General features: G+C 43.6%; 1 protein-coding gene across 2 annotated transcripts in view; it reads right to left on the bottom strand.

Annotated features, from left to right (window-relative positions):
- The window catches only part of CNKSR3 (CNKSR family member 3), a 102,739-nt gene that overhangs the window by 35,766 nt on the left and 48,004 nt on the right, over positions 1–18,969 (bottom strand). For both annotated transcript variants that reach the window (XM_061130180.1, XM_061130181.1), the window contains exon 2: positions 4,682–4,845. In XM_061130180.1, coding sequence (XP_060986163.1) covers positions 4,682–4,845 — 164 coding nt within the window. The remainder of the gene's footprint in view (positions 1–4,681; positions 4,846–18,969) is intronic.

Here is an 18,969-nt window from a genome sequence, read left to right on the forward strand (position 1 = left end):
CCCATTCCACAATAAGAAAACAAGAAACCGATTATATTAGTTCCAAAGAACCTGTACTGTAGAAACATAATCAGCAAAGGATTATTGACTTAAGTGCCCCACAATGAAAGAGAGTAAATGAATAATTTCCCAGACCAGATTTGATCATTTTCACTAATCTTTTCCCTAACGTCTGTCTCCTTCAGAAACTGCTTAATTGAAGATAAGGTATCAAGAAGGTACAAACTAGGAAATGAAATGAATCTCCAAAAATTTAGACATGTACTAAAAACTTTCCACCAAGATCCCACTTCATTAGAAGTTATCCATCAGGGGGTCATTTCATGGTCTGGCCAGAAAAACAATAGATGAGACAGGGGGAAGAAGCAGTCCACTCTTCTGGTGTCATTAATTGCACACATTTTCAGTTCAGCTCAGTTCAGTCACTCAGCCATGTCTTTGCGCCCCCACGAATCGCAGCACGCCAGGCCTCCCTGTCCATCACCAACTCCTGGAGTTTACTCAAACTCATGTCCATCGAGTTGGTGATGCCATCTAGCCATCTCATCCTCTGTTGTCCCCTTCTCCTCCTGCCCCCAATCCCTCCCAGCATCAGGGTCTTTTCCAATGAGTCAACTCTTCGCATAAGGTGGCCAAAGTATTGGAGTTTCAGCTTCAGCATCAGTCCTTCCAATGAATATTCAGGACTGATCTCCTCTAGGATGGACTGGTTGGATCTCCTTGCAGTCCAAGGGACTCTCAAGAGTCTTCTCCAACACCACAGTTCAAAAGCACACATTTTAGCTAAGGGCAAATCTTATACATCTTCTCCCATTTATAAGCAAACCAAGGTAAACACAAATGGCTAGCAAAGATTCCTCTTCTTGCATGATTTCTCCCACAAAAAGGATAATATTTGATGGCGGGGGGGTGGGGGGTGGGCTTAGGCGGTAATTCCCTGGTGGTCCAGGAGTTAAGAATCCGCTTTGCAATGCAGGGGATGTGGGTTCAATCCCTGGTTGGAGAACTAGCCTCCCACATGTCTCAGAGCAATTAATCAAGCCCACTCGCCACAACTAGAGTCCATGCACCCCAGTGAAAGATCTCACACGATACACAAGGATCCTGCATGTCACAACTAAGACCCCATGCACCAGATAAATGAATACATATTGAAACTTTTAAAAATTGTTTTAAACTGTTTCACTGAATGGTAAATGATGAATAACGGGTCATCTCTGGGGTACACAAGTGCACAGAAGCACCCTGGGCAGGTAGACACATCACAGGTATTTCGTTTTAAGCACATATGTAGATGGCATCACTTGATATATGTATGAATTCCAACTCTGTTCCCTTTCCTCAGCCTACTCCAACCTTAAAAACACATCTGTCCCTGCCTTGGTCTTCAGGAAACTAGGGTCTGGTTGATCTGGCAAAGAAAATGGATTTTACAGTTACATTAGTACTTTTTAACTCTCCATCCCACCCTGGAGACGAATGCTGTCCAACAGAATCTTCTGCAATGATGAAAATGCTCTCCAGTTGCACTGTCCAGATATGGTAGCCACTGGCCACAAGTAGCTACTGGGCATTTGGAATGTAGCTGTGCGACTGATAATTGAATTTCACTATTTCATTTTAATTCATTTTCACTTAAACGGTCACATGTAGCAGCTACTGGAAAAAAAGCAGTTCTACAGCCTGTCCCAGTCACCCCCGGCTCCAGACAGAGGGAGAAAAACTGGATTCTGAGCTCAATCCTGAGAACTGGTCTTGGTTCTGCCTCAGAAAACAAGTCACTCTCCTAAGCCACTCTAGCCAGCCAAGGCCAGTGTTCACAGAAGGGAGTTCTTGTTCTGTATCCAGAACCAGCTCTTCGTGGCCCATCTGCTTGCTGGTTTCGGGATCTTAATAGCAGTTCCTTACTTTAGGTTCCTATAGATTTTATCTGCCCTTTTCTTTCCAAAATTTTCCAGTGATTTTGTTTTTTTCCTCCTTCTCTTGCTTCTAATTCTACTCATTTCCTGTCCATCATAAAATCAACATCCACTAAACTGTTTACATAGAAATGTCTCTCATAATACCAGGGACAATTGCAAATACATATTAACTATCCAAGGGATGGACTGTTCAAGCCAAAGAAGTTATTTAAATATACACTTATTAAATATACACTTGTTTAAATATACAAAGATCTATATGGTGTAAATGGATTAAACACAGTATTGATATAATAAACAGATGCATTATAATAAGAATATTTTAAAAGGAGATTATAGCCAGGCTAAAGATATTTTACTGAATGCTTGAAAACCCTGCCTGACTCAAAAAAAGGCACATTCATTTAAGACCCTTCCACGACCCTCCTGTCAAATGCATTCACTGGCACTCTGCTACATGAAACATGCCCAGAAAGAGTCTGAGGTCAAAACTTTGTCTACAAAGGAAATTAGAAGGAAATTGTAGGAGATAAAACACAGCTTTAGGTTCTGGCATTTCTCCAGCTTTGTTCACTTTAGTCTAATATTTTAAGAGGTAGGGAAGGGAGGGGAAGCAGAGAGGCAGCTGTTATGTTAATTAGCCCGCTTGTCGTCCATAACGTGCCTGCAGTCCATCCTGCCTCCTCCCCTTCCATCTTGTGGATTTCAAAGTAATTTACCTGCCCTCCAAGCACTACCGCAAAGCCGAAGAGATGATCTGAAACAGCAGAAAAAGACCAAAAAGCAATGTTCCCAGAAAGTGCAACAAGAGTAAACTCAAACATGTCTTACTGTATGAAACACATAAGTTTTCATCATAAACAGGACTCGGACATCTTCTGGGCAGCGCAAAACACTCACATGTTAGTTCACAGCTAAATGCTGGTTCTGCTGCCTTACTCGGCAGGGCAGGGAGGAAGTCTCCCTGACCTCGAACCCCCGGCCCCATCCCTCTGACCTCTCTTTGCCCAGATGCACATGATCCTGTGTGACGGGCAGCTGTGTCTAAAAGCTCGCACCAGGCTCTAGAGAAGCAGACTGGCATGCTGGTAGAGCTGCTGATCGAGCTGCTCAGCACTGCCCTGGGGCCGTGGCAGCTTCCAGAACCAAGCCAGAAGGCCATGGAGCAGCTGGACCCATCCAGAAAGAACCATGCTACTTTCCCCAGGGACTGAAGGCAAGGACAATCTCCCTGCTACTCCTGACGCAGTCCCACGCATGAAGCCTCCAAGGTGTGAAGACCGCAGGGGGCCCCACCTTGGGGTGGATTGACTCCCTGATTGATGGATGCTGGACGGGTCGCTGGCTGAAGGAGGGAGGCTGGGGCCCATCTCCTACCGAGGCTCCAAACAGGAAACTGATCACCCCTGTCCCATATGCCCTCAGCAAAAACCTCCTTACTCTGCTGCTACAGAGTATAGGCTTTCACATCTAGGGGAGTGTCACGGCACAAATGGGGAAAACAGACACCGCCGTCTCCCTGGAGGTCACAGAGCCAAGAGTGTGCAGCAGAGCCTGGATTAAAATGCAAAACCCTGCCTCCCAGGCCAGCGCTCACACCACTTGGCCACAGCGTCTCCCTGGCGGCAGCTCATTCATCAACCACAATTTCCCCCGTTACTTTCCTAAACAAGAGTAGGGCATCTCAGAGCAGAAGACAAGGCTCTGTCCATTTTAAGAAGAACACGCACAATGCAGCAAGTGTTATGTAATCAACGGGATGCAGACCGCCAATGGCAAGCAATCGGGAGCACATTTTTTCCCACCATTCTCAGTGATGTAATTGTATATGCCCTTGGCTCAGGTTCACAGCAGAGCAGTCTGAATGCTGCCGACTTTGTCCAAAGCAAGACAGTTAAGGAAACGGCATCCTTTGCATGGCACCACAATTGACGTGGATCCCACCCTATGCCAACCAGTTTATAAACACGATGCCCTTGGAGGTGGTTTTAGCCCACACCTAAAAGAGCTATCAGTACTCCCCACATCACAGATGCAGTGAAGAGTCAGAACCTGGCTGGATTTAACTCACTCATGTTCAAGCCAAAACTCAGTCAACTGAGAAATGTAACTAAGTTCACATTTTTTTTCCCCATCCAGCTGCCATTTCATAGGCTGAATATTTCAAGCACCAGCATCAGTTGTTAAAATATCACAAATATCTGTAAAATATAAAAATGATTTTTACATAACAAAAACACACCAAAAAAATCAGAACCCATTTGTCATTTCAATGGAGAAGATTACATGTTCATTCAGGACCATCTTCATCTTTTTATTCTTTATAAAAGATAGGAAAATAAAATGAATACAGAATTTTTTCCATAAAAGGAAAACTTTTTCTGTAAAGGCCAAGAGAGCAAATATTTTCAGCTTTAAGGGGCTACACAGTCCCTGAAACAACTACCCAACTCTGCCACAGTAACATAAAAGTAGTCACAGATAACACTTAAAATGAATGGGTATGGCTGTGTTCCAATAAAACTTTATTTACAAAAATAGACAGCGGGCCAGATTGAAGGTACAGGCTATTGTTTGCCAGCTCTTCCTAGAAAATTATTTCTTTTCTTCCCTTCTGATATTATCTTCAGCTCATGCTCTACTTCAGTGGATCATTAAGAAAATGATGACAAGCAAGATAGCAAAACCAAGGAGATTTTAAAAGGTGAGGTTCTTAAAAAACCATCATCGCAGTACAGATCATCTTTTCCTGAACTAACCAGTGCACAGAGAAGGTCGACAGCCTCCAACACAAGTTCCTGGTGTCCAATGCGTGTGACACCCAGCTCCTCAAGATCCTGGTGGGAAATCTGTAGCAGCTGCTCTCCGTTAATCTTCTCTCGTTCAAACTTGTGGACGTACTGTTGCAGGCAGTCATCCAGCCCTACCAAGAAAGCAAAAGAGTCCATTATTGTCATTTTGTTCCCTTACTCCAAAAAACGCCCACATTTACATCAACCTCAGAATCACCAATTATGCTCCGCTATTTGACTGTCCGCACAATCAAGTGTGTTCTCATCTTCTTAAACAAATTTTAAATCTAAATTTTAAATTTAAATCACAGCTTAAATTTTCAGATGGATCCCACACCGTTTTGACAGTCACCTTTCCATTCCCTTTCAGCTAGAAGAATAAACATTAACCCCTAGTGGCTTGCAATGCTAGTTATCTGTGCTACACACACATCTGTCAGTTGGCTAAGCAGTCTTTCTCTGGAACATCAGCCCTCTCCCAGCCCGTATGATCCCAGTGGACATGCCAATGAAGATGCTCTGCCACAGTGACTGGCCACACTATTCTAGCCACCAGCCAGTAATAGGTTCAGGGATGAGCATGTGATTCAAGCAGAACCAATCAAAATCTCCCCTGATATTTGTTACGTGGACAAACGAAGACAAAGTCTCCTTCTTCTTTTCCAATTAGAAGTCATAAAGATACAGTCTTGGAGATTCTGGGAGTCATTTTTCTGATTTTTTTTTTTTTTTAAATAAATCCATTTGAGACAAAGAAGATGCCCCCGTAATATCCTATGTTTCCCTGGATCTAATCCTGTTTAAAGATACTTCTAACCCCAGAATATTTTTACTTACATCAAAATAAATTTCCATTTTAGCTTAAGCTTATCTGTGTTGAATTTCTGTCTCTTGCAACTGAAAAGTTCTGATGAATATAGAATCTAGGGAAGAAGGTATCAGGAGTGGAGCCAGACAAAGACAGTGTTCAGTGGGTTCGCTTATGGAATTTTTCCAGGTCAAATTCTCCTGCCAACAGTGCTGTATTTTAATATTCTTATACAATGATTAAAATAGGTAAGCCTAATAGAACTTGGGATTCTTTATTCCTGTATAGAGAACTCTCCGGTCAACATGTTTTAATGGTTTTACTAGAAGATTTTACATGAAATCAGTTTATCTATTTAAGCCTAATAATAAAAGCCATCTGAGTGTTTTAAAAGACTAGATTTATATAAACTCAATCCCACACAAAGGGTGAAAACTCAATTTAAGTAGAACAAAGTATATGGAAGGCATGCTGCTGCCCCCTCCCCACCTAAACACACACACACACACACACACACACACACACACACACACACACACACGCTTCATTTACCCCTCCCGAAAGCTCTCTATGTGGGTACTCTGAACCAGGAAAGTATACATAAGTCCGGCACTTACTTTTGGCAATACTAGAGTTCACAAATCTCAAAATCTAGAGTCCATTTAGCAATCAAAATGTGTTAAATGATATCTCTGCCCCACTATTTTGAAAGTATTGAAAGTGGCAAAAACTTTCACCATTTGCCTCCTGATAAGATGTAGAAAGAGAAAACAGTTGTCCTAATAACCATTTGGGACTATCAAATACCTGAAGAAGAAACTAAGAAAAAATTAATTTTATGGTAACAAGTTACTATGGTAACTAGTAGTAAGTAGTAACTAGTTACTAGTTACTATGGTAACTAGTCAGAACTAACCCACCCTCCCTGAAGAGACATCTATCTAGCAGAAGAGTTCTGTCACACGGCAGCGAGGTCATGGCACTGATATAAACACACCTCCACTTTGATAGCCTCGAGCCCCGGGTGGCCTCCATCGCATGTGTCACGCAGGCAATGGAGGCCACACCAGCCAGCAGGTATGGAGGGTGGCCATCCAGGGTACCCAGGGCAGTCTGCAAGCGGGCAGAGTCTATCTGCAGGACACAACAGTCCAAGACAGTCCAAGAGACAGGAGAGCCTCCTTAAAACTTTGTCCCCATTCCACAGATGACTAAATCAAGGCTCGTGGAAGTTCTGTAACTTGCCCACAGTTACATAGCTGGTACAATGCCAAGAGAACGACTTTGTTGGCCATTTTCTTCAGCCTCGTATAGAAGAAAAGAGCCCAAATTAACATCAAGGCTTGTTGACACAAGCCCCGGTCCTTTTGCATTCTACCCAGCAAACATGGACTATAAAAATTCCTCTCCAAGCTTGCTCCTAAATAAGGAGCAAGGTCTAATTCCAGTTATTAAAACAGAATCATGGAAACCTAGGGGTCCTGAGAAGGTACTTCACATTTCATTGACCCCCAAAAGTGGGAAAGTATGAACGAAAGACTAATCACTATGAATTTTACCCTAAATTACTGAGCCAGTTTCAAGCCAGATTGATTCAATATCTTACACCCTCTCCTCCTTCAGAATGTTCTCTTTCCTTGCCTGCTCTTAAGCTTTAAAAGGAATTTTTTGTTTAATTTGTCATAAATGTTTAGGATAACTATATTAAACATTTAAACCCTGTTACAGCTGAATTGATCTTCCCAAGATATATATGTTGAAGTTCTAATTGGCAGTACCTCTGAACATTACTGAACTTGGAGGTAATGTTTTTAAAGAGTTGAAGAAGTCAAACGAGGTCATATGGGCGAGCCCAAACCCAGTATGAAGAAGGCAATGGAAACCGACTCCAGTCTTCTTGCCTAGAAAATCCCATGAACAGAGGAGCCTGGCGGGCTACAGTTCATGAGGTCACAAACAGTCGGACACAACTGAGCGACTGAGCACACAAACCCAGGATGACTGGCGTCCTCAGGAGAAGAGGAGACATACGCACCCAGAGAGGAACGTGTGAAGACATAGAGGGGAAGGTCTCTGCAAGCCGGGAAGAGAGGCCTCGGAAGGAACCATCTCTGCGAATACTATGATCTCAGACTTCTGGCCTCCAGAATTTGGAGACATTAAATTCCTGTTGTTTCAGCCACCCAGTCTGTGGTGCTTTGTTATGACAGCTCTAACAAACCAACACAAACCTAATGATACTTTACTTCATGTTCATCCACATGTGATAAACTTTTTCCTAAAATAAACAAGGCCCAATGACCAACAGAATTACTGTGCCAAGCAAGTTCTTTGCTCAAAATACGAGAATAAGACTGGCTCACATTACTTCTCATGTGCAGAATAAACAAGTCTATTACACTTAAAGTGAAGGACCCATGCACCATAGGTGTTCATAAGCTTCATCCCTTAATAGTAAGTAGAAATAAAGATGAGGCCAGACTTCTCTTTTAACTGTGAAAAGTTCCACTGAAGAAACAGGATTTCAGAAATAGCTTCTGAGCATTAAGGAAATATTTTGGACACAAAGAAGAAGGTTGATATGAGAGATGTAAAGACGTTTCTGGATAGGACAAGAGGGAAGTGAAGAAAACAGCAGAACATTTGCCTGCGAAAGGTCCAGAATCTCCTTAAGGATTTGGAGGACTATAAATGGTTTGACCTCAACTAATCAAAAGATCCCCAAGATATAGTAGAATTATCAAGTAGAAACACCATGTGGTTACCTACCCAAATACAGAATCTAGAGTGACTTAAAGACTCCCCACTGTGGAAGCAATCTAAATGCCTGTCAAAAGACAAATGGCTAAAGATGTGATACACACACACACACACACACACACACACACACACATACACACACACAATGGAATACTATTTGGCCATAAAAAAGAACGAAATAATGTCATTTGCAGCAACATGGATGAACTTAGAGATACTAAGGGAAGTAAGTCAGACAAAAGCAAATAAATGATATCACTTATACATGGAATAAAAAAAATGATACAATGAACTTTGAAACAGACTCATGAAGAAAATAAGCTTACAGTTATCAAAGGGGAAGGGATAAATTAAGAATTTGGGATTAACAGATACACAGTACTATATATAAATTACCAAGAAGGACCTACTGTATAGCACAGGGAACTATATTCAATATCTTATAATAGCCTACAATGGAGAAGACTCTGGAAAGGAATAGAAACATACATATATATGTATGACTGAATCACTTTCCTGCACACTCGAGACTAACACACCATTGTAAACCAACTATACTTCAATAAAAAATTTTAAAAATAAAAAGACTTTCCCCACAAGGGACACATATATTGAATATGCTATGTTTCAAAAAGTATTGTCTCCAGTTTTATTATTCCAATACATCATGGCCTATTGTTCAGTTATCCTATTGTTTAGAATACAATTAAACACTCACAAACAGCCAAATCAAACTATTATGCAATCCCACAAAGGAGGGGAAAATCCCCAATTTAAAATAAACCAGTTTTAGAATTTGTAATACACCTTGCACTTTAACTTATTTGTCAAATGTATCTATTTACCAGTTCTTTGCTTCAAGGAACTTACAGAAAGTCCAGCAGGGCTGAGAGAAAGACATAATTACACCAAATTAGATTAAAGACATTCCATTTATACAAATTAAATTAAACACACAATTCAATGTAAAAAGAACCACGAAGGAAAAGGATAGGGTTCCCAGAGAATGGAAGCCGCAGGGAGAGACACCCAGACTCCCTCCCCTATCCTTAAACCTGAAAATAATCCTACACTCTCAAAGAAATCCCAAAGGCAAAAAGGAAAAAAACAAACATCTCATGATTTTTAAAAATACTATTCTCTGATTTATATCAGAAAGCCAAGAGGGCAGTGGCTAGGAGCCTGAGTCCAGTCTCCGTCCACTTCCTGCTAACTGGGTGCCTGGGGCAAGTTACCCGGTTGGCTCACTTGTAAAAGAGAGGTAATAACACTACCTACCACCCAACTCTATCCTTCTGGAATAACTGCTCTTTGTCACCCCATTTTGTCAAGATCTGTTGGCCTTAATTTTAAAGCTAGTTGATACAAGTGGTTTAACCACAGCAGTCTGAGTTTAGGCAGTAACAGCATGTTTGAAACACAGGGTATACTGAGTTTTAGCTCAGTTAAAGATTGAGGGATACTTTTTGCTTTATCAGACAAGCCCTTGACCCACTGGCCTTTCTTAATGAGTCAAAAGAACAACCACTGTCTCTAGGAAGGAGAAAGGGAGGTAATTCTGTTGCGGATTCCTGGTGTTTGGCCTCCTTAATCAATAGAAATTGATAAGAGATCAGACAAGAAATTCAGGAGAGGCTTTATTGGGACCCCTGTTGCAGCAAGGGGAGCAAAAACAAGTAACAAGTCCCCTTGCTCCCTCCCCAAGGCGGGCAAGCTGGTTCCTTATATGGAGGGAGGGTAGGGGCGGGTCCAGGGGTGGTTTGGAGGGGAGGCTTAGGCGGTTCGCCCACCACTTTGGTGCTGCTGTCTGCTGGGGACAAGTGCAATACCCTGCTTTTGCTCCCAGCTCTTCAGAAGCAGCAGGTGGGAGTTTTTGGTCTTTTTGTATCTTATTGCCCATAACTTGCCCCGGTTGGGCATGCACATGGTTATTTTTGTCCCTTCTAGTTTCTTTGTATTTCATTGCTCCAGGAGATGTCTGTCCAGGTGCAAGCGCTGCAGCAGAGGGTCCCCGGCCCCAGCCTGTCTCAGCCCCAGGGACAGGCTGAGACAAAAGGGCACCCCCAGCCTTTGCACCTGCCGAGGCCCCTGATGGAAGCACAGTTCCTCCCTCTCAACATGGAAGAAGCCAATTTCCTCCCAAGCCATCCTCTTTCTCCCCTATCAGAATATCCCGTGTCCGCTTTGAGGAGAGAAACTACAGCCAAGACTTCCCTTTTTCGGCTCAAGATCCTCTGTCTTCCCCTACTGATCTGAAAAAGGATGAAAAGCAGAATGAACTGCACCCTGAAGGTAACACAAGCACAAGCTAACTATTACAAGGGGTGAACTGATGCTTTTAATCTAATCACAACCAAATCTAAGAGAAATACAGCATCACATCTCATGCTAATGAAGAATCACACATTAAACAGGTATTTGCTTTGTGATTTTTCTAAAAAAAATATTTCCTACCCTTTTGGGTACCTATTTCTTATATTGGGGCCTCCCAGGTGGTGCTAGTGGTAAAGAATCCACCTGCCAATGCAGGAGACGAGGGCTCCATCCCTGAGTCAGGAAGATCCCCTGGAGGATGGCATGGCAACCCACTCCAGAATTCTAGCCTTGAGGACCCCCATGGACAGAGGAGCCCGATGGGCTACAGTCCACAGGGTCACAAAGAGTTGGATACGACTGAACCAACTCAACGTATTTCTTATCTTGAAAGCTAAAGGAGAAGGAGGCGGGAAAGGATGAGATGGTTAGATAGCATCACTGACTCAATGGACATGAATCTGAGCAAACTCCGGGAGATAGTGGAGGATGGAGGGGCTGGCGTGCTGCAGTCCATGTGGTCACAAACAGTCGGACTCAACTTAGCTGCTGAACAATAAATTTCTTATATTAGGTTTCACAATATGCATGCTAGTCCAGCAGAATGTGTACATTACTTATAGTTACGTGTCCATGTATTATTGATGTGTGCCCTGGGAAAGCACGATCAAAAATCTGAAACCTACAGGGGCTTTCCAGGCAGGCTAGTGGTGCTTCCACTTCATGGGGTGCAGGTCAATTCCTGGCTGGGTAACCTAAGACCCCGCATGCTGTGAATTGTGGCAAAAAAGAAAAAACAAAAAATCTGAAAGCTACAGAGCTCTACAGTGATGCCTCCCAAATTCTTTTAACTAATCTAAAACTCAACACAATTCAAACCGGAACTCCTCATCTTTCTCATCAAGCCTGCCTCTCCCCCACTTTCATCATTTAGGTTAATGACTCCAAGACTTACAGAGTTGTCCAAGCTAGAAAGTGGGAGCCATCCCCCTCCTCCTCCTCCAGATTCTTCATCCCCAGGACTTCCAGTCTTTAGGCCTTTGAATTCTCGCCATCTCAATGTTGAATGCCCCTCCACTAGAGCCCCTCCATCTTATCTTATTGTCACAGCTGCCTAGGTTTCTACACTCATCTAGAAACTGGTTTCCACGTTCAGTCCCTTCTTCCCCTTAGTTCAGCCTCCACAAGGCCACCTGAGCAAAAACCATCCTCTGCTTCAGTTCAGTTCAGTCGCTCAGTCGTGTCCGACTCTTTGCGACCCCATGAACCACAGCACGCCAGGCCTTCCTGTCCATCACCAACTCCCGGAGTCCACCCAAACCCATGTCCATTGAGTTGGTGATGCCATCCAACCATCTCACCCTCTGTTGTCCCCTTCTCCTCCTGCCCTCAATCTTTCCCAGCATCAGGGCCTTTTCAAATGAGTCAACTTTTTGCATCAGGTGGTCAAAGTATTAGTTTCAGCTTCAACATCAGTCCTTCCAATGAACACCCAGGACTGATCTTTAGGTGGACTGATTGGATCTCCCTGCAGTCCAAGGGACTCTCAGGAGTCTTCTCCAACACCACAGTTCAAAAGCGTCAATTCTTCAGCGCTCAGTCTTCTTTATAGTCCAACTCTCACATCCATACATGACCACTGGAAAAACCACAGCCTTGACTAGATGGACCTTTGTTGACAAAGTAATGTCTCTGCTTTTTCATATGCTCTGCTGCTGCTGCTGCTAAGTCGCTTCAGTCGTGTCTGACTCTGTGCGACCCCATAGACGGCAGCCCACCAGACTCCCCCATCCCTGGGATTCTCCAGACAAGAACACTGGAGTGGGTAATATGCTGTCTAGGTTGATCATAACTTTCCTTCAACAGATCCAAATCTGTGAGCTTAGCAGGGCATTCCAAGACTTTCAGGAACTGTCCTCTTCCAAACACCTCTACAATCTCACTTTTCTATAACGTTCCTCCTTCTGCTGATAATGGAGAAAACACCCTGAGTTTCTCTGAAAGGAACAAAGGTGTAACTCAGAGACTGGCAAATACAACTGATGAGCTAAATCCAGCCCACTGCCCAGTTTGAGAGGTAAAGTTTCATGGGAACACAGCCACGCTCTTTTGTTTACATATTGTCTCTGGCTGCTTTTGAGATACAATAACAGAACTGAGTAGCTGAGACAGAGACCAAATGCCTCCAAGGCCTAAAATATTTACTATCTGGCCTTTGACAGAAAAGGTGCACCAAGCCTTGGTATAACCAACAGCAGCAACGAGGAGTTCAGAGGGATGATAAATCTGCCAACTGGAAAAACAGACGAGATTGGGAAAGAAGTGACTCTGATTCTTTTCTTTTTATATTTTTAGAAGAATCACTTGATATAATTACACTGAATTAAAAAGCAGGAAAAAAATGTTATCTCCCTTCCTCTCACCCCAAAAAAGTCCTGAACATGTTTTAGGAGACCCTTTATAATTTTTTTTTAATAATTTTATTTATTTATCTGGCTGCACCAGATCTTAGTTGTGGCATGGGGAATCTTCAGTCTTCACTGCAGCATGTGGGATCTAGCTCTCTGACCTAGAGATCAGGAACCCCTGCATTGGGAGTGTGAAGCATTACACACTCCATTACACACTGGACCACCAGGGAAGTTCAGACCTCTTACAATTTCTATCCACTTTATATACAACAAAATTCACCCCTTTTCTGTTTACAAGTCAGTGAATTCTGACAAATACATACAGCCATGTATGTACTGATATTACAGCCATGCAGTGATACCTCAATCATGATGTGAAAATTTCTGTCACCCCAAACAGTTGCCTTGGGCCCATTTGCTGGGTCAGTTCTTTCTCCATGGCCCCTGGTAACCAGTGCCCTGGTTTCTAATGAAGGGAACCTGATTTCTCAGCCTGGCTTTGGTCCCTGTCCTGCCATGCACACAAAATCACTTATTTCCAGTTCTTGGGCCCCCCGTGTGAACTAACAGACTTCCATTAAGACTGACACCCCCACACACTTTTTACTCACTTCTTTGATTTACTCAGTCATCCTACCAGGCCTCTGATTAAATATAATTTAAAGAAAGAGGACCAGAACTAAACATAATGTCTGAAAAGAACTCTCAGGGGTGGGAGGGAGGTTCTAGTAGGAGGGGATATACGTGTACATGTGGCTGATCCACCCTGTTGTACAGCAGAAACTAATATAATATTGTAAACCAATTATCCTCCAATTAAAAATAAACTAAAAAAAATAATAAATTTTTAAAAAGCTCTCTCAGTACTTTTCAGATCTAAAAATCTACACTTCTCCACTTAGTACTGATACCTGTACTTACAGTTGCAGATTATAAAGAAGGAAATAAATTGCTCAGAAACTGGAATCCCAAACCTCCTTAGAGCCAAAGACAAACATCAAAATGAATGAATCCGGTCTTGAGAAAAACTCCATCAGGGTTTCTGCCCTCATTAGAGCTTTGACTGTACCAAGTCATGCCCAAGGCTGCTACCACCTTGCAGGCAGAAGCTGCTTGAAATCCAAACACAGCCAAAGATGCAGCCAAAGATACAGAGATACTAGAAGCTCAACTGCAAACCAACAAAGCCTCTTCACTATGTTCATGGGATGGAGCAGCTTATTTTGAGGAGGAGGGACACTCTGCTGACTATCTGGGGTGGGGAGGAGGGGAACGGGCACCAAGCTGAAAAAATAGAAGTACTGAAGACAAAATAAAAGTCTGTGCTTTTCTGTTTACAATAGCTAGGGCATGTAAGCAACCTAGATGTCCATTGGCAGACGAATGGATAAGAAAGTTGTGGTACATATACACAATGGAATATTACTCAACACATTTGAGTCAGTTCTAACGAGGTGGATGAAACTGCAACCTATTATACAGAGTGAAGTAAGCCAGAAAGAAAAACACCAATACAGTATACTAACGCATATATATGGAATTTAGAAAGATGGTAATGATGACCCTATATGTGAGACAGCAAAAGAGATACAGATGTAAAGAACAGACTTTTGGACTCTGTTGGGACTCCTTTGGACTTCTCTGTGGGAGACGGCGAGGGTGTGATGATTTGAGACAATAGCATTGAAACATGTATATTACCAAATGTGAAATAGCTCACCAGTCCAAGTTCGATGCATGAAACAGGGCACTCAAAGCCAGTGCACTGGGACAACCCAGAGGGATGGGATGGGGAGGGAGGTGGGAGGGGGTTTGGGATGGAAGGACACATGTACACCCATGGCTGATTCATGTAGATGTATGGCAAAAACCACCATAATATTGTAAAGTAATTAGCCTCCAATTAAAATTAATTAATTATTTTAAAAAGTCTGTGCTTTTAAACATTTAGGGGAGGCTGGTCCCTACATCATGGAAGAGCTGCAAAAGAATGTAGCTTTGATGTCTTATGGAGAAGCAATCAAAATAAGTACTGTGTTTCTAAAGCAAACTCAGCTTTCTTGCTAGTAACCAACATCTTCTAAGACTTACATCACTCTGAGGACATCAGAAGATGGAACCAAAAAGCCAGCCAACTCCTTGGGTTTTACTATATACGTGGAAGATTTATGACTGAAACAAAACAAATTTATGACAAAACAAAACTGGAAACAGCAAATATATCCACACCAGGATAATTTAAGAAAGTGAAAATAGGAGTTCAAGGATTCAAGTTACCCAGAAAACAACAGTCAGATGAGCTGCCCTCATTTGAGGTTTACGAACTAGGAAGGAATGCAACTCAACTGAAGATTTTCACCAGGAAACTCTGGCTTCCAAGATGCAAGTCTGGCAACTCTTCCCCTGCCCCCACCCCTACCCAGACTCTGCACAACCTCTGATGCTGTGAAAGGTCAGCCTGCTATGCCCCCAGCATCCTGAGTCTGGCCACAAAGGGGAGAAGTGCCCAGAGTGGAGACAGGGGAAAGGACAGAAGTTACTGTTGTCTGAAACCATCATTTGGGGAAGATATTTATCCTGCTCTAAATCATTGAAAAAGCACTGACATGCGAATCAGAATCAACCAAAGAACTGATGGTCTAAAGGGATGATGAAAATTCAGAATATAATAGCTCTGACAGCTCAGCATCGCATTCCCCTTCCCTTGCCCCCAATCCCCAAAAGTATGATAAACTGGAAAGATAACAGCGAGGGCAGGGAAGAAATTCAACAGTGATGTAGATGTCTGCGACTGTGTGTGTACGTACATACACATACATATAACCGTTGTTATTAAACAAAGATGGCAAGCCAAGTTTTCAGATGCTAAAAACAAAAATAAAATTGTGAAGATGAACACAAAGCAAGCCACAATACTCTGGGGTAAAAGAAAAGTGAACTTTCCAAGGCTGGTGTTGTAATTCAGTAACCAAACCACTGTATCCAATTCTGGAACTGTGGACCAAGAGGGGAGGGAGGCGGGCAACACGTGAAAGATGAGAAAAGAATTTACTGTCCTTTGCCCAGTAATTCATACTCTCCACCACCCCCAGCACAGTTTATTTTTCCAAAACTATAAATTAGGTTTGGTCTAAAAACCAAACATTGGCTAAAACTACTCTCACTGGCATGCTAACCCTGAACCCAGGGAAGAGTTGACCAGTTTCCTGGACTCACAGCAAGTTCAAGTTCATAGAACTGCAGACGATCCACTCAAGAGTCTGGACCAGGTGGTGGCCACAGTAGCAACCTGGGAGCTTCACTCATTGCTTGAGTATCAGTACCACCCAGGAGCAAGTTCTTCCTTGCTCCTGAACACACAACACAATCACCTCCAGTTTGCCTGCCTGAGTCCATTGAGATTTCCGTGGAAAAACTATAGTCTATCCAACCCTCTGGGCTTCCCAGATGGTGCAGTGGTAAAGAAACTGCCTGCCAATGCAGGAGACACAAGAGACATGGGTTCGATCCCTGTTCAGGAAGATCCCCTGGAGGAGGAAACGGCAACCCGCTCCAGTATTCTTGCCTGGAGAGTCCCATGGACAGAGGAGCCTGACAGACTACAGTCCACAGGGTCACAAACAGCTGGACACAACTGAGCACATATATACACATACACACACACACACACACACACACACTCACAACACACATGTGAGCCATGTGAAAGGACAGTACTGAAGCCCGTGTGAGATTGGAAGACCTGAAGGTTTTGTTACCCTCCAGAGATCTTGGCCTCCTTGATCAAAGGCCAGGCAAGAAATTCAGGCAAGGCTTTATCGGGACCCATGTTGCAGCAGGGGGAGTGAGAACAAGCTACAGGGTGAGGGTAGTGGTGTGTCCAGGGGTCGGGCTGGAAGGATGAGAGGTGGCCTGACCACCCCTTAGGTGGTGTTGAGGGCAGGGGGCATGCGCAGGATCTGCTTTTCTTCTTCCTGACCCCCTACTTTCACTCTGGGCTCTTCAAAAGGGGCAGTTGGGTTTCTTGGTCTCTTTATATCTTCTTGTCCATAATTGGACCCAACTGCTCCTGCATGCAGCTATTTTTAGGCCCTTACAGTTTCTCTGTATTTTGTTGCTGGAGAAGAGGTGTGTCCAGATGCAAACACTGTCCCAGGTCCCAGCCTGTCTCAGTCTGATGCAAGAAGCTGACAGTATCAGCAGCTGATGCAAGGGATGTTCACATACAAGGGGAATGGAGAAAGGCCCCCACAGCTGCTAAGTTGGCGACAGATGCCTCGGACAACGGAGCAGGTTTGTCAGGCAGCATCGATCTTTTTTTATTTTTTAATAACAGCTTTATTGAACTATGATGTACAGAACCTACAATTCACCTATATAGACTGTATAATTCAATGAGTTCTGGTATATTCTGCAACCATAATCACAACCAAATTTACATTTCCAACCCTACCCCCCCAAAAATAAGCCCTGGACCCCTAAAGTAGTCACTGCCCATTTCACGACCCCACCCCCACCAGTAGGCCAAATGAACCTAGTTTCTGTCTTTCTGGGTTTGCCTGGCTATTTCACATAATGGAGTCTAGATACTGCACATAAATCGGGTCATATGTTTTTTGGTGATTGGTGCCTTTCACGTAGATTAACATTCTCAAGACTCATTAAAACCTTCTCAACACACAGTTTAAATGTTACTCCCTTGCTCCAAGTCCTGCTGGCTCCCACGGCACCTGGGATAAAAATCCGTGGCCAGCAAAGTCCAGATTGGTCTGTCTGGGTCCTGCCCCATCCTCCCCAGACCGCCCTGCTCGACACGGAGGATATCTGGTCCTTTCCACCTCAACACCTGTGCCCACGATGCTCCTTTAACCCGGAACGCTTGTTCCTCCTCACCCCTCATCTCAGCTCAGATATCACATTACAGGGAGACCCCAGGAGAGGAAGGAGCCCCATCACCACTGTTCTTCACTGTATGTCCTATCTGTTCCTTCCTGGGACTTAGCGAGCCTGTGAGCATCTCTCTTTGTTCATTAATCTGCCTTTGCCTCTCTAAAACACGGGACCCGGGCAGGCCTCTGTTGATGACCCACCTCAGATACTGACTGGATAAAAGAGAAAAAAGAAAAGAAATCCTGCCTGAGGTTGAAGACCCCAACTCCGAAGGGGTGAATGGTGAAGGCTGTAGGACCCCACCTCCCTCCATCTGCCATACTCCTCTGAGGGACCCTGTCTAGCCCTCATCTCCTCATCTTTCTTTCTGGAACCCCCTCAGACCAGAGCTGTAAATATTCCTGATATTCCTGATGGGAAAACCAATACAGAAGGTCCTAGCCTTTGCAGCTATGGTGTGGCGGCAGAAGAATCTTCTGGGTTCTTTCACACAAAATCCCCACAAGTTTTCCACAATTGTGGCTTGAGAAAATGTCCACTCTGGTTTCCTGAAGGACTAAAGTGACGCTTTCTCCTCATTCTCCAGAAAAATCCCAATTTTTACTACTCTCTGGTAAAACATGAAATGTCCCACATCCTGTGCTACTGAGGGACACTGATCTCATAGCTCCTCATCTTGCAAAGTCTCTTTTATGTTGTGCAGAGTGAAGAGCATGCAGGCGTGTGGCTCCAGTTCTTAGGAGCTATGTGACCTCAAGCAGATCATGTCACCCAATCCTTCCACGTGCAAAGACAGGGGCTGGAAAGCTGACCCTGTGGTCAGAAAAGCAATATATTTCTATGATTCTGTAGTCTCTTTTTTGTGTGTCCTCACTGCATTGCTTACGGGATCTTAGTTCCCCAACCCGGGATCGAACCCAAGCCCACAGCAGTGTAAACACCAGGTTCTAACCACTGGACTGCCAGAGAATTCTCATATAATTCTGTAATCTTGGGGCTTTCCTGGTGGCTCAGACAGTGAGGAATCTGCCTGCAGTGCAGGAAACCCAGGTTTGATCCCTGGGTCAGGAAGA

This window comes from Dama dama, chromosome 26, assembly GCF_033118175.1.
Source record: "Dama dama isolate Ldn47 chromosome 26, ASM3311817v1, whole genome shotgun sequence".
Taxonomy (NCBI): Eukaryota; Metazoa; Chordata; class Mammalia; order Artiodactyla; family Cervidae; genus Dama; species Dama dama.